The 15,506-nt window shown below is 38.8% G+C and overlaps 2 protein-coding genes across 2 annotated transcripts; one reads left to right on the top strand and one right to left on the bottom strand.

Moving 5' to 3' along the window:
• Positions 1–862: 862 nt before the first annotated feature.
• Positions 863–11,585, top strand: LOC121758291. The gene is made up of 7 exons (XM_042153703.1): positions 863–1,223; positions 1,296–1,729; positions 1,964–2,149; positions 2,478–2,585; positions 2,960–3,163; positions 3,237–5,137; positions 11,008–11,585. The coding sequence occupies exons 1-7, from the start codon at positions 1,148–1,150 to the stop codon at positions 11,549–11,551; spliced, it is 3,453 nt and encodes a 1,150-aa protein (XP_042009637.1). The 5' UTR covers positions 863–1,147; the 3' UTR covers positions 11,552–11,585.
• A 182-nt stretch (positions 11,586–11,767) lies between these two features.
• LOC121758292 (glutamate-1-semialdehyde 2,1-aminomutase, chloroplastic-like) lies at positions 11,768–14,671 on the bottom strand. Its single transcript, XM_042153704.1, has 3 exons — positions 14,401–14,671; positions 13,430–13,603; positions 11,768–13,005 (listed from the first exon to the last, which is right to left on the bottom strand). Exons 1-3 carry the CDS (start codon positions 14,575–14,577, stop codon positions 11,938–11,940), a joined length of 1,419 nt encoding a protein of 472 aa, XP_042009638.1. The 5' UTR covers positions 14,578–14,671; the 3' UTR covers positions 11,768–11,937.
• Positions 14,672–15,506: the final 835 nt, after the last annotated feature.

The raw sequence follows: 15,506 nt of genomic DNA, 5'->3' as shown, positions 1-15,506 counted from the left end.
CCAGTTATGTAAAAGAAGCTTTGAGATCAAAGCATTAGCAAGATGCAATGAGAAAGGAAATAGAGGCGTTGGCTCGGAATAGTACTTTGGAAAAGTGCCAACTGCTAGAAGGAAAATACAATCTAGTATAGGTGGGTCTTCACCATGAAACAATGATCGAATGGATCGATTGAGAGACATAAGACCATATTCGACTATTCGTAGCCGAAATGATACACAAATAAGACAAATAATTTCATTTACTATTTTAATAAACAAATATTTATGTAGTTGATCTAAACTTTAATAATAATAAATACAACAAAAATATTATATACTAATATTGATAAAGATTTCATTTTAAAACTTGCTATTTATTTTTTTAAAATATTTTTTGATTTATTATTTCTTTAGCTACATTAAATCTTATCGTTGAATTTTCTAATTAAATATCGTTGAAAGAATTATAGAAATAATAGAAGTTATGAATTGATAGAAAAAAAAGAAGCCATATAGTTGATTTACATATTAACTTGATTTGGTGTTGTGACGCTTAGTTGTTTATTATACTATAATTATTATTGTCCACTTATCCGATATTGACTGCTCTTTCGAAGTCGCCATTGTTTCTACCATATAAACCATGCATTTATATCACTTATCTAAATGTTTCAATCTCATTATTTGTATATTTCATAGCACTGAAAAATACTCATAACCGTTAAAAGTGGCTTGGGCTCCATATCAAAATCTCGATTCAGTCACTGCATAATTTAAGGTTCGTTGTTTTCAATCGTCTCAGTAACGGATCTGGGATTTGAAAACAGAGGGAGCGGAATATATATTAGTATTACTAACTTGGTTTATGACACACATGACTATTGTTTTTGCTTTCAAGGCAACATCGAAGGTAAATTGAGGGGGCGGCCATGATAATTTTATGTTTAAATAAGAAGAAATTAGTCGCACGGAGGGGGCGGTCCCCTATGGTCTCAAGCGCCCATAACCCTAGATTTGATAATTTAAACGGTGGCGCCGCATAGCCCGTTTACCCAAACGCCCCTTCTTTTCCCTCCTTTCAGTTTCAATCAAAGCGAGAAACATTTGAGAAGCAGGGCAGCACCCATTCTATCATAGGATTAGCGTTCATCACTAATTCAAAATCACGATGGAGCGAACCCCAGCAGCTTGTGCTATGGACTGGAGCATTCAGCTCCAAAAAGACCTTCGTTCAGATATACCAGGTAACTCCACTCACTTCACATACATTTATAAATTAATTATCTGCAACAATTGATTGATTTGTTATGGTTTAGGTAAACCTATTGATGCCCTAGAAGAAATCGGCAGGCGACTTCAGCGGTGGAACAAGGAGCCAAAACTGACGATTGCAGAGCACACGATGTTCGGCTTAATCCCGGAGGAGGATAAGCTGTTCCTCAATGCTATTTTACTGTGTCTGGCCGATGCGTTTAGTTCAGGGGACAAACAAACTAAAAAATGTGTAGTTCGAATTTTTATGAAAATTAAGAGGAGGGGAAATAGAGATGCTGAGGGTATTTTTAGCAAGGAAATGTTTGAGAATCAATTGGAGTTGTTGAGCAGAGTGAAGGAAGTGTTTGATGAAGGGGATACTGAGGAAAGAGCACTCTCTTTGCGGCTGTTTGGTTGCTGGGCTTATTTAGCAAAGGATTGCCCGGATGTGCGGTATATTGTGCTGTCAAGTTTGGTTACTGGTGATGTTCTTGAGGTATGCTATGAAGCATTATGTATTATCTAAGGGATTTTAGCTTTCATGTGCAGTAGTAACAGTTTAGTTCTGTATGTAGGAACTTCCCGTTTATTGATTTTGTTTGTAAAATAATTCCTAGTTTTTGTTGCTCATTTAATGTATATTGTGACTGATAATGTTACAAAAATTCTTCTTGTTTAGTTAAATTTTTTTATTTCTATGGTTTACAAAACTTTTTACTGCTTTCTGCAGGTGAAGGCTGCTTATTTTGCTGCAGGTTGCTTGTCTGAGATGTCGGATGACTTTGCAATTGTTTTCTTGGAGATGCTTAGGACAACAGTCTCGTCACAGGATAGTTCAGAAGACATAAAGTTAGCTGCAGGACGTGCATTCGCCAAACTGTGGTGCTCGTTTTCAATTGCAGAGAATGCGTACAAGGTTCAACATCTTCCCACCTCTATCAGATGCATTAGTTGTTCTTTATGCTGTGACATGGTTTTTTTCTCACATATCTAAGCATGTTTTGGCCAACTAAAACATAAAATAACTAAGAAACGAGTGAGAAATCCTATGTGGAGCTATCACTTTTTGACATAAAATAACTAAGAAACAAGTGAGAAATCCTATGTGGAGCTATCACTTTTTGGTTTACATGAGCATAACTACGTACAGTTTGTGCATGTTTTTGAGATATTATGTGTTTGTATTTAGAGCTCACTTTTATATTGCAGTGCAAGTTTGCAACTTCTAAATATACTTCTTATAGTTAGGTTTGAAGCTTCTCATGGATTCTTTGGGAGATGACTTCTCAGCTACCATGCTAATTTCACTTTCCAAAATTGCTTCTCGGTGGATGCTTCTAATTCCTACTCAGGTACCTTTTTCAGATGACTTGAATGTATCTTATCAATTACTTGCCTATAGTTTTTTATTTTTATAATTTTTTGAATATCTGGATGTCAATTTCTATTTTTTCTTCCTTTCACAACCTATAAATGAATTCAAACTTGTCTTCAAGAAAAGAGACTAAGCTCAATGTACAGGAATGATTTATTTGCATACTTTATGATCCATGGAGGGGGGGGGGGATGTCAATATTCAATCATACTCAACTCAATGTACGGGCAGGATTTATTAAACTGGTTGTACGAATTTGATATACAATAACACTATTAGTCTGTAAACTGATTGACTTCTATATATTAGTATCTTGCATTTGAGTTCGTAATTTCTTATTTCTTGTTGTAGATAGAATTGCTTACACTGTTTCAAAGTGAAGATAGATCTTTGCGCATGCAAGTGACATCTTTGAGATGCTTCTGCTTTTTATTAGCAAGAGAAGTTTGTATGTTTCCTTCAAATACAAGCACAGTCCATAGGGTATTCGGCATCCTACACAGATCTGAACTTCAACCGACACTGCAGCTTGAATCTCTAAGACTTTTATATAAGGTATGGTTTGCTTCATTACTAAAATATGGCCTCAGTATATTCATAGAGTCCCTCACAGTATCATATTTTGCAGATCCTTCTGATCAATTTACCCATTATTCCGTGCATGGAGATTCCTGAGCTTTTCCAGAAGCTGTTTGTAGTTGTTAAAAATATGCTAAATTCATCTGTGCAATCAAACAGAGTTTTTGCTGTTAATGTTCTAGCAGATCTTTCGGGAAAAGTTTTGGGAAGACAAGATATGTGGTCAGGCGGATCAGGTTGCACTCTGGCATCCCAGGTGATCTCTTTCATCCTAGATCAAGTCATATCCCTCGTGACACCATTAATTGGTAATAATATGGCTGACTTTGCTGTGGAGTTTGAGGTTAAAAGCTTGCTGAAAACTTTATTCAACTTGATTGAGAATTGCCCAAAGCTTCATTGCCTAGTACTCAATAGTGCATGTTTATTTGTATGTAATTTGATGAAGATGATCGACAGAAAAAGAGGATCAGAGAAAACAGTCTTGTCAAATCCCCATATGACAGTGTATGTTAGCAATGGAAAAACACTGGTTGAATCAAATATCATTCTCACTATGTCAAAAATCATGGCTTTTTGTTTGGAAAACCTTGAATATACAAATACTGAAACCAGCCACACCTTGGATTTGGATGCATTGAAACTTCAAGTAGAAATTGTATGCCGTTGTAGCTATATAGGTAGCTACACTAGGCTGATGAACTTTCTATTATTGCACTTACATTCTGCCTTTATCTGCATGAAGAATTTGACAGAGGACTTGTTGTCACCTTGTAAGAGTTCTAGTTTGTCGTGTGCTTCTGCCATTCTTGAGTTTGATAAATCTACCTTGGGTTGTGCAAATGAGATTTTAGAAGGAAATAATTACTGGTATGCTTATAAGGCTGGAAAAAATGCTGCCTGTCAGGGTGCATGGTCCACAGCTGCTTTCATATTTGAGCAGCTTATGAAAGCAGTTAAATCTCCTTCCTGTTGCAGTTGGTTAAAATCTCTGTCTTGGTTCTCTACCTCAGAAAAAACGATTCAGCTGTTCTTTTTATCTGGCCAAGGCACATCTATCATCCCAGGTGGAAGTGGTTTACGTGAAATGGGTGTCAGTGCATTGAGGACCCAAAGTTACAAGTATAGGGAAATTCTTCTTAATGGCCGTGATGAAATTCTTTCTGCTGAAGAAATTCTTCGAGCCCCTGATATGGGCCATATATTCAGTTTCCAAAGATGGTTTTTGACCCTTAGAGCAAAGGTTTTAAAAAAAGTTGCTGATATGATGCAGCTACTTGATTCTGTTTCATTTATCCAGGGTGGCACTGGGTGTGGTGGAGTGTTAGATAGAGGTACTCTTCTTTTGCCCACAACCTCTTTGAAACTTGGCTCCTTCATTAACTCTCTTATGGAGGCATCATGCCACATGAAGAAATTAGCTGAAGAATCTGATATGCTTTTGACATCTTTCATGGGTATGGACAGACAAAGTGTAATGAGTGTTTCTACACTTGCATTGAATTGCTCAGCTATGGCCTTTACTGCTGGTTTTGCTTTTCTAGTTCCAGACTGGTGTTCTTCTGAAATTTATAAAGTTTCTGAATCTAGATACCTAGATGAGACTTTGCATGCCTTGCTCATTGAAGATCTTCTTGGGCGATTTAAGCATATAGGTCGCAAGACTAGGGAAAATCTCCTATTCCTTCTGAAGCCTTTTCGCAACTGTAACAGGTGTTCTTCATCAAGGTTTATTACTCAAACTTGTTCTTATGAGACAGTAATCTTACACAAGCTTTGTGAGTATTCTGTTCGGGAGATTTTTAACTTGTTCAATGAGGCATCCAGGAGGGAACGAGATGCTGATGCATTGCATCAAATTATTAGTAGGGCTTCAGAAGTGCTAAGGAATGTTATCTCAAATTTGATGTTAGTTCCTTTCCACACTCCTCATCACTTCTTTAAAGTGAGGTATGTATAATGGATCTTTTCTAATTGGTTCTCAAGATATTCTTTTTCCTATACATTCTTATTTTTATTATGAAATACTATTAATTTCGTAATAGGGATAATATCCATTTAAATCACGAAGTTTGATCAAATTCATAACGTTTGAAAACATCATATCAAATCCCAAAGTTACATACTTTCTCAATTGTCTATACAAAACAGTGCCTTTAAATAATGTTTGAAATGATGTTGTTTCATCAAAATAATTATTTTTTTCTTTCTTTTCATTTCCTTTATGTTGGGATTTACGCACACAAGGCTTTCACACACTCAAGAAGATCACACACACACTCACTGTTGTATGAGATCACACAATGCAGAAACACACACACTCACACTTTGAGTATTGAAGATGATAATCTTGGAGAGAAACTGGAAAACTCTTTATTGATTAAACTACTCTAAACTACATACACGGATTTGAGCTATTTAAAGCTCTACAAACAAGTAGCAACTGCTACTAACTAACTACAACAAGAATCAAGAAAACAAGAATGAATAACCGCTACACCTCGGCTAACTAACTGCTTCTTCCTTCTCGGCTCAGACCGAACTGGTTGCTTCTTCCTTCTCGGCTCAATACCGAACTCCCTTCTCGGCTCAAGACCGAACTCTCTTCTCGGCTCATTCCAGCTCAAAGCCGAGCTTCCTTACCGAGCTTCCTTACCGAGCTCCCTTCTAGCCGAGCTTACCGAACTCCTTTCTAGCCGAGCTTACCGAACTCCTTTCTAGCCGAGCTTACCGACTTCTGCCTTCTTCTTCCAACTGAAATGAGCACTCCATTATTACAATTCTCCACCTGAGGGCTCATCTCAGTTCTTGCACAAACATTGATCAACTTCTTGCAATGATCAAACTTGTCTCTACCTAGAGACTTTGTTAGCATGTCAGCCGGATTGTGCAAGGTGTTAATCTTAATCACCTTCACTCTCCCCTTTTCGATCTCATCTCGAATAAAATGCAACTTTATGTCTATGTGCTTGCTCCTTTCATGAAAACCCGGATGTTTAGCCAAGCACATAGCTGAGCTGCTGTCACAATGAATCACCATTGTCTTTTGGTCAAAACCAAAGTCAGAAATCACTCCCTGAATCCAAAAGCTCTCCTGTACAGCTGCAGTGAGAGCTATATACTCTGATTCTGTTGTTGAGAGAGCAACAACACTTTGCAACCCTGATTTCCAGCTGATTACAGTTCCAAACATGGTGAAAAGATAACCTGTTTGGGACTTTCTGTTGTCCAGGTTTGCAGCATAGTCTGCATCACAATAGCCCTGCACAACCTCCTCAGATTCACCTTCCCAGCCATTGAAGACAATCCCCCAGTCCTTAGTTGACTTCATGTACCTCAATATCCACTTAAGAGCATTCCACAGCTTCTTGCAGCCTCTATCTCTCTGAATATGTATGCCTAGGATCTTCCTTGACTCTCCTAGATCCTTCATTTCAAAGCTTGACTTCAGATCTTGTTTAACTTTCTTAATTTCTGTCATAGAAGGCTCTGCAAGTAGCATATCATCCACATAGAGTAATAGGTAGGCAATGGGAGTCTTGCCTGCCTTCTTGATGTAAATGCAATCATCATATTCTGACTTGGAGAAGCCAATCTTCTTCATCTGTGCATCAAACTTCTTATTCCACTGTCTAGGACTTTGCTTAAGTCCATAAAGACTTTTCTGTAACAGGCACACCTTGCCTTCTTCTCCAATCTTCACATAGCCCTCTGGCTGTTCCATGAAGATAGTTTCCTCTAGATCTCCATTTAGGAAGGCTGTCTTCACATCAAGCTGTTGTAGCTCCCAGTCAAGCTGATTCACCACAGCCAATAGGATCCTAATTGAAGTGTGCTTCACAACAGGTGCAAACACTTCATTGAAATCGATTCCCTCCTGCTGTGTAAAGCCTCTAGCCACCAGCCTTGCCTTGAACCTGACTCTATCCTTATCAGTGGTCTCAATCTTTCTTTTAAACAACCACTTACAGCTTACCAGCCTCCTTTCCTTACCATCTGTACTCAGCTTGGATTTGTCCACCAAAATCCATGTTTTGTTCTTGAGTAAAGACTCTATTTCCTCATTCATGGCTTCAATCCATCTTTCTCTATCTTTACTCTGCATAGCTTCTTTATATGTGAGTGGATCTGCGCCATCAATACTTTCAGCTGCACACAGAGCATAATACACAACATCAGAGAACTTTGTTGGTGGCCTTGTTTCTCTTCTAACTCTGTCCCTTGCAAGCTGATAGTCTCTGATAGAGTCTGATATAGACTCACCAGCCTGGTTGCCCTGAGTTGGAGCCTCTTCTTTATCTGAATCAGACTCACTCCCTGAGTCAATAACTCCACCTGCTCCTAGGCCAACCCCCACAGGCTCCACCTTGAAGAAATCACCCTCATCTTCACTGGAGTCCAGCTTATCTTTCAGGTATGGCATCTGATCCTCCAAGAACACCACATCCCTACTCACCAAGACCTTCTGCTTACCGGGCTCAATACACCAGAGCCTATACCCCTTAACACCCCTCTGATACCCCAACATAATACATTTCAGAGCCCTAGCTTCAAGCTTGCTTTGCCTAGCATGAGCATAGGCCACACACCCAAACACCTTGTACTTTGAGTAGTCACTATGAGCTCCATACCACATGTAATCAGGAGTTTCAGATTTCAGGGCAGTAGATGGGCATTTATTTATGAGATAGGCTGCTGTATACACAGCCTCACCCCAGAACCTGCTGCTCAAACCAGAACCAAGAAGTAGGCACCTCACCCTCTCTAGGATTGTCCTATTCATCCTCTCCACAACACCATTTTGCTGAGGATTACCAGGAACAGTCCTATGCCTCTTCATACCCTTCTCTTTACAAAACAGATCAAACTCAGCAGACAAGAACTCTAGGCCATTGTCTGTTCTTAAGCATTTAACACTTCTACCCTTCTCTAGCTCAACCTCCTTACACCATATCTTGAACTTTGTGAGTGTTTCAGATTTTTCTTTAAGAATATATACCCACAACTTCCTTGTATAGTCATCAATGATAGCTAGATAATACTTTCCTCCACCAATTGAACACACCGGTGAAGGCCCCCAAAGATCACTATGTATGTAGTCTAAAGGGGCTGTAGAAGAGTGAATACCTGTAGGATAGGGTGCCTTCTTAGCCTTTCCAAGTATACACTGCTCACAGGGGTTCATCTTGTTGAAATCTCTAGAGATCAGACCCTTCTTGATGAGTTCTTTCAAGCTTCCTTCAGCTGGGTGGCCCAATCTCTTGTGCCATAGCATTATGGAATCATCTGACACTGCATTGCTTTCTCCATCAACAGCCTTAGCCTTCAGATAATAGAGAATATGCTCTCTGTCAGCCTCCATCATCACTGCATCTCCAGATTTAACAAACAATTTTCCTTGACTCATCAATATGGTGAACCCTTTCTGCTCCAGCATTCCCAATGAGATGAGATTCCTCTTCACTTCTGGAATATACCTCACCCCAGTTAGGATCTTTATAGAGCCATCTTGTAGGCTTAGCTTTACCTTCCCTATTCCTCTGATCTGACAAATGTGATTATTACCCAGCACCACAGTGCCGGCTGCTTCTTGAAGGTCATGAAACCAGCTCCTATTTGGGCACATATGGAAGCTGCACCCTGAGTCCATAATCCACCTATGACTGACCCCACTGTCACTAATATTCATGAGTTGAGCCGGGGGATCAGCACTCTCCACACAATCAGATTGGTTGTGTCCCTCAGAGGCTATCTTTCTCTTCCATGCATGACAATCTTTCTTCAAATGTCCAGGTTTCTTGCACCAATAGCAAGCTCTGGTTTCCTTCTGAGCATCAGAACTTGAGGGTTTAGAGCCCTCAAACTTCTTCTTGAAGTTCTGCTTCTTGAACTTCTTCACATTCAAGGCCTCTGCAGCTTGAACATTGGAGCTTGCAGAGCCTCTGTTGGCTGTCTTCTGGAGTTCTTTGGCCATCAAGGCTGAATAGACTTCTGCATAGGTGATAGGTTTATCTCTTCCATAGATAATTGCATCACTTAGCTGGTCATACGAGCTAGGCAAGGCATTCAATGTGAGAATGGCCTTATCCTCATCTGAAATCTTGACATCAACAGATCCCAGGTCATCAATGATCTTGTTGAACTCCTCTAACTGCTCAATGATGGACCTATCTCCAGAAAAACTATAGGCATACAACCTCTTCTTGAGATACAGCCGGTTAGCCAAGGATTTGGCCAAGTAAACTTCATCTAACTTGTCCAAGATCTCCACCGCAGTCTTGGCTTCTTGAACTTCCCTCAAGACCTTATCTCCAAGGCACAGAATCACTGCAGAATGTGCCTTGAGCTGCATCTCCTCCATCTTTGCCTGAGCTTTATCATCAAGCACTGGAGCCTTTCCTTTCTCCTCTGGTTTTGCAAGAACTGCGGCCAAGCCTTGTTGAATCAAAACCGCCTTCATCTTCATCTTCCACAGGCTATAATCATTCTTGCCTGTGAACTTTTCTGCATCAAGCCTTGCTGCCATCTCTGAAACCGTTTTGATCCTCTGCAAATCAGCTTCAATATCCCTTCCCACAGACGGCTCCACTTGTTGGGATTTACGCACACAAGGCTTTCACACACTCAAGAAGATCACACACACACTCACTGTTGTATGAGATCACACAATGCAGAAACACACACACTCACACTTTGAGTATTGAAGATGATAATCTTGGAGAGAAACTGGAAAACTCTTTATTGATTAAACTACTCTAAACTACATACACGGATTTGAGCTATTTAAAGTTCTACAAACAAGTAGCAACTGCTACTAACTAACTACAACAAGAATCAAGAAAACAAGAATGAATAACCGCTACACCTCGGCTAACTAACTGCTTCTTCCTTCTCGGCTCAGACCGAACTGGTTGCTTCTTCCTTCTCGGCTCAATACCGAACTCCCTTCTCGGCTCAAGACCGAACTCTCTTCTCGGCTCATTCCAGCTCAAAGCCGAGCTTCCTTACCGAGCTTCCTTACCGAGCTCCCTTCTAGCCGAGCTTACCGAACTCCTTTCTAGCCGAGCTTACCGAACTCCTTTCTAGCCGAGCTTACCGACTTCTGCCTTCTTCTTCCAACTGAAATGAGCACTCCATTATTACACTTTATTTTCCTAGTTTAATTAGCAATGCCGTTTTGAGCATCACCAAAGATGTTGTTTTGTACATGGATGGGACAATTGAGTAAATTTGAAACTTCATAATTTATTCTCTTCTCAAACTGACCAGAATTTGACCAACCTACATGATTTAAATGACTATTATCCCTTCTTAAATAACATGTCTTTAAAGCCATCAAGAACCAGAAATACCAACTTATACATGCTAAAGATGACATGTTGGAAGTTGGGGTAGTAAATAATTGGCTTCAAATCCTTATCTTTTTGTTAATTTCAGTCTCTTTTGGTAAGCATTTTCTATCTGTAATGGCTAATTATCGTCAAAATTGGGAGAATTTTGGAGCCTGTGCATGATGAATATGCAATTTCAATCATATTTCTTGATTAACGTTTTCATTGAGCTGCTTTGGAGATTTCTTGACCTCTTTAATTCTCAAATCTCAAAACCTTGGTGTGAATGACTTTCTTGATTTACCCTTTATCTTTAACATGCGTTGTCGACTCTTTTCTAGTTTCCTGGATTTGAAACCCTTTTGTTATGTTGAGGCTTGTGACAATATTGAAACACTCTCTTTCTGCATTCCAGTGACTGACTTGTGTATTTCATTTGGTATTTTACCATCTCATATTTTCTTACATGAATGTTGATGCACCTTTCAGGTCTGCTGTTTCCACTGAGCTCTTTGTCATGAATGAAGATGGGCAAGTTTTAGATGGATCGTCCATTTTGTTAGGGTCCTCTCTCTCTCTGAATTTGAGCTTTCAAATGAAAAACATGACAACTGGTCTGCCAAGTCCATCAAACAAAGTGTACTGCATTCTTGGTTGTAAACCCCATTTGGTAACAACTAATATTAGAGATTCTAAATGGCAATCCCAATTGAGGAAGGAGGAAGATGAGATGGATGATACGATGGAGTTGAATAAGAAGCTGTTCAGATATGTCACTGGCTCTGTGGAGACCGAAGGACACTGCAGAAGACGAGACAATGATCGTTTTATGGTAACTGAATATGTGCGTTTTGAACTTAATGAGCGTGGCCAAGGTTTCTCTACTTGCTTTCTCGATATCTCTATTTTACCTGTAGGAGCTTACAAAATCATATGGCATAGTGGCTACGTTGACAGTGAAGGTTCTTACCGGAGCCTCCTTCCTGTGAATGCTGGCCCATCAATCATTGTTAAGGTTGTAACGACTGTGTAATGAGTTTTGGTAAAAGATGTTATTCTGCTCTTCACTCGTCTGGATTATGTCGAAAAGACTAATATTACAGTATAGTTGTGTTTTGCACATATTTGATGTGAAACCACAAGTGCGTGGGGAAATTTTCATTAATGTATTTGAATATACTAGGTTTATTTGTAAGTCTAGGAATTACTTCGCTAAAACGAAAACAAAAAACAAATAGAGAGCAAAAGGTAAAAATTAAGCCAAGTGCTGAACTGAAATCCATCAAGCAGAAGTGAGGACATAAATGGTACACAGGCTTTAGTTATTGAACATCTACAATCCGAACTCCACTTAACTCTCCACACACCAAAATTCTACATTACAAAAGCATGCTACAAACCCCATTAAATAAGAGAGACCTAAAGCGTCTTAAAAACCTTGTCAGCTGCAGCGATTGTCTGTTGAATATCCTCAGGAGTATGCGCCAAGCTCGTAAAACCAGCCTCGAATTGAGAAGGTGCGAAATATACGCCTTCCTCCAGCATTGCTCGGTAGAACTTGCCAAATTTTGCAGTGTCGCTTTTCTTTGCATCCTCAAAATTGTAAACCGGGCCATCGGTGAAGAAGAAACCAAACATTCCATTTATGTATCCGCCGCTTATTGCATGACCAGCTTTCTTCCCAGCATCCACAATGCCTTGTACAAGTTCACCAGTGATCTTGTTCAAGTATTCGTACGTACCTGGTTGTTTTAGCCTCTTAAGCGTGTGAATCCCAGCAGTCATTGCCAATGGGTTTCCACTTAGTGTGCCAGCTTGATACATTGGTCCAGCTGGAGCAACCAGCTCCATTATCTCCCTCCTTCCTCCGTATGCACCAACTGGCAGACCACCACCAATAATCTTTCCAAGAGTTGTCAAATCAGGAGTCATTCCAAAATATTCCTGAGCACCGCCATAAGATAGACGGAAACCAGTCATAACTTCGTCAAAAATGAGCAGCGCACCATTGTCCTTGGTAACCTTGCGGATGAAACTGAGGAACTCAGGTGTTGGTGGAATGAAACCAGCGTTCCCTACTACAGGTTCAAGGATGATAGCTGCAATTTCTCCTTTGTTTGCCTCGAAAAGGCTTTCAACAGTAGAAATGTCGTTATAAGGGGATGTCAGTGTCGTATAGGTAGCTGCCTTAGGAACTCCAGGGGAATCTGGAAGCCCCAAAGTTGCAACTCCACTTCCAGCCTTAACAAGGAATGGATCAGCATGGCCGTGGTAACAGCCTTCAAACTTAATGATCTTTTCTCGGCCAGTAAAAGCACGAGCCAATCGAAGAACGCCCATGCAGGCTTCGGTGCCGGAGTTGACAAAACGAACCATTTCAATACTTGGAACAGCCGAGATTACCATTTCTGCCAGGACATTTTCTAGAAGACAGGGTGCCCCAAAGCTGGTTCCTTTCTTCATTGTTTCAGCCAAGGCAGCAAGTACCTGCAGGTTGTCAACATACAAGAACTTTCAGTTCAGATTAAGGAGCCGACACATAAATGGTTAGTACTAAAATACATGTGCACAGCAACAAAAATTATATCTAGACCATTCAACAAACACAAAACTAAAACTTCTCTAAACCAGCTAATCTACAATTTCTTTTCTCAAATCAAACATAGACATTACTTTTCGGGAGGTAGATTACTCACGGCCACTATCTTTTGATGCACATCTTATGAGACCTTGAAATTAAGATCGCTCATTCTGAAAATTAAGAGAAGGGCAGCACTTTCTTCCTTAGGTGATTGATTTGTGTTTCAAACATATCATCACAAAGGTTCCATACATGTAAAAAGTTCCATACATGTAAAAAGTTCCTGACAATATGATGTCAACTAGGTAAACATAGATACAAGTGACGGACCTCATCATCCGCATGACCAATAATCGCTGGCCCCCATGATCCAACGTAGTCAATGTACTCATTACCATCAATATCCCACATATGAGAGCCCTTGACAGAATCAATAATAATTGGTTGACCCCCAACTGATTTGAAAGCACGTACAGGTGAATTCACACCTCCAGGCATCAATTCCTGTCAACAATCAGAAAATGATATATTTGTATCATAAAACCAAGCCATGAAGATATTATAATATATCAAGAGAAATAACAAAATGCAAACTCTCTCTCTCTCTCTCTCTCTCTCTCTCTCTCTCTCTCTCTCTCTCTTTCTCTAATACCACGTGCGAGGCATGAATGCAGATACATGTGCATATAGCTAAATAAAATGAAGGTCCATAAGGAGTACTCAGTTTCAGCATACTTATCCAGTGCTCCATTGTAATACAGGTGAAGAAAAATGGTGGTATTGCGTTGTATCAAACAACTATCTGATCCTCATATATATAAAGCAACAGCTGCCCTAGCATTATCATCAAGAAAATCCAATACAGAACACTTTAACCTTGTAGACTTTCTTTCTTTTTTCTTTTTTTTTGAGAAAACAGCCTTCTACTTTGTTGGATTAGGAAAGACTGCTAGAAATTGTTCAAAACGATTACTTTGTCTTGATTTTTGATTGGAGGCCTTTGATTAATTTGGATCTACGCGATTAATCCAGTAAACAAATAAAATCATAAATCCTAAAAGTAACAAGCTTTTTGAGCTCTAATCTATGATCATCCGATAACCACATTACCCTCACAGTAGTGGAAATTAAACCTCCCCGAACCACCACAAATAGCATTAACTAAACTAGAAGAAGAAATTCAACACCTCAAACTCGAAGGCACTGAAATGAAGAGTATTACAATTCCAGTCCAGCAACAAGGCGAAATTGGTAGCGCAGGGAAAATAGAGAATTAGTTGATGAATTGATGATAATAGTACCTTGGCGGCCTTGAAAGCCTCTTCGGATTTGGTGAGAGTGTAAGTTTTCTTCTCCTCCCCAACCAAAGTCATCCGAACGACGGAGGCAGAGCGCCTGCTGAAGCGGCGGTCGGAGACGACAGCTTGAGTCAATAATGAGGGAGAGGAGAAAGCTAGACCGGTAATTGCAGCCGCCATTTTGGTGGAGGCGATGCTTGGTTGGTGAGAGAGAAGAGAAGAGGAGTTGAGTTATCTTCTGTAGCTGATGTATTATTGTCTTGTGCTGCAAGAAGATAAGCAATTCAGATAAAATTACTTCTGCATTCGTCGTTGCAAAAGATGGGCCTGGCCCACATTTTACTCTTTCAACATTTCAAATACTCAAATTTTATAAAATCATATTTTCAATTAAAATGTTTGATAAATTTTAAATCCAGTCCTGTTTTTTATTATTTTACCCTATAACTCTTGAGGGGTACATTTGTCTATTTAATTTGATTTTGAGGATCAAAAACTTGTTGAATATTTCTATATTTTTTAATGATTTTTTAAGGACCAAAAAATATTTGTGGTATTATTTTATCTTTATATATTATCTCAAAACAAATTATTTAAATCTTTATAGTTTTATCTAAAAATGAATTATTTAAAACTTTATAGTATTATTTAAATTATTGCATTACAATCAAGAAATTAATATGCATTTGTATTATTTAGAAAATATTGAATGGTTATTTTTAAAGCATTCATTTTTAGTTTAATATTGATTGCAACAATAATTTATAATTTATTAGATACCGATTGAGTTATAGTTTATTTTATTTAAATGACTTTATTAAATTATTGTTACAATCAATCATTAAACTAAAAATGAATCCTTTAAAATAAACCATTCAATATTTTCTAAATAGTACTACAAATACATATTAATTTCTCGATTGTAATGCAATAATTTAAATAATACTACAAAGATTTAAATAATTTATTTTGAGATAATATACAAAGATTTAATAATATCACAAAGATTTTTTGTCCTTAAAAATCACAAAAGAAGTACTAAAACATTCAAAAATTACAAGTTTGATCCCCAAATCAAGCTAAATGGACAAATACGTCCCCCAATGACT

Source organism: Salvia splendens, chromosome 12 (genome assembly GCF_004379255.2).
Source record: "Salvia splendens isolate huo1 chromosome 12, SspV2, whole genome shotgun sequence".
Lineage (NCBI taxonomy): Eukaryota > Viridiplantae > Streptophyta > Magnoliopsida > Lamiales > Lamiaceae > Salvia > Salvia splendens.
This window is presented reverse-complemented; position numbering and strand designations above follow the sequence as displayed.

What these genes read in the sequence shown, in the direction of transcription:
- LOC121758291 (XM_042153703.1), top strand. Translation starts at nt 1,148, where the DNA reads ATGGAGCGAACCCCAGCAGCTTGTGCTATGGACTGGAGCATTCAGCTC. An exon ending in TTGCAGAGAATGCGTACAAG is followed by an intron (nt 2,150 to 2,477) that starts GTTCAACATCTT and finishes TACTTCTTATAG; the next exon opens with TTAGGTTTGAAGCTTCTCAT. An exon ending in CATCACTTCTTTAAAGTGAG is followed by an intron (nt 5,138 to 11,007) that starts GTATGTATAATG and finishes TGCACCTTTCAG; the next exon opens with GTCTGCTGTTTCCACTGAGC.
- LOC121758292 (XM_042153704.1), bottom strand. Translation starts at nt 14,577, where the DNA reads ATGGCGGCTGCAATTACCGGTCTAGCTTTCTCCTCTCCCTCATTATTG. An exon ending in AGGCTTTCAAGGCCGCCAAG is followed by an intron (nt 13,604 to 14,400) that starts GTACTATTATCA and finishes GATTGTTGACAG; the next exon opens with GAATTGATGCCTGGAGGTGT. An exon ending in TTGGTCATGCGGATGATGAG is followed by an intron (nt 13,006 to 13,429) that starts GTCCGTCACTTG and finishes GACAACCTGCAG; the next exon opens with GTACTTGCTGCCTTGGCTGA.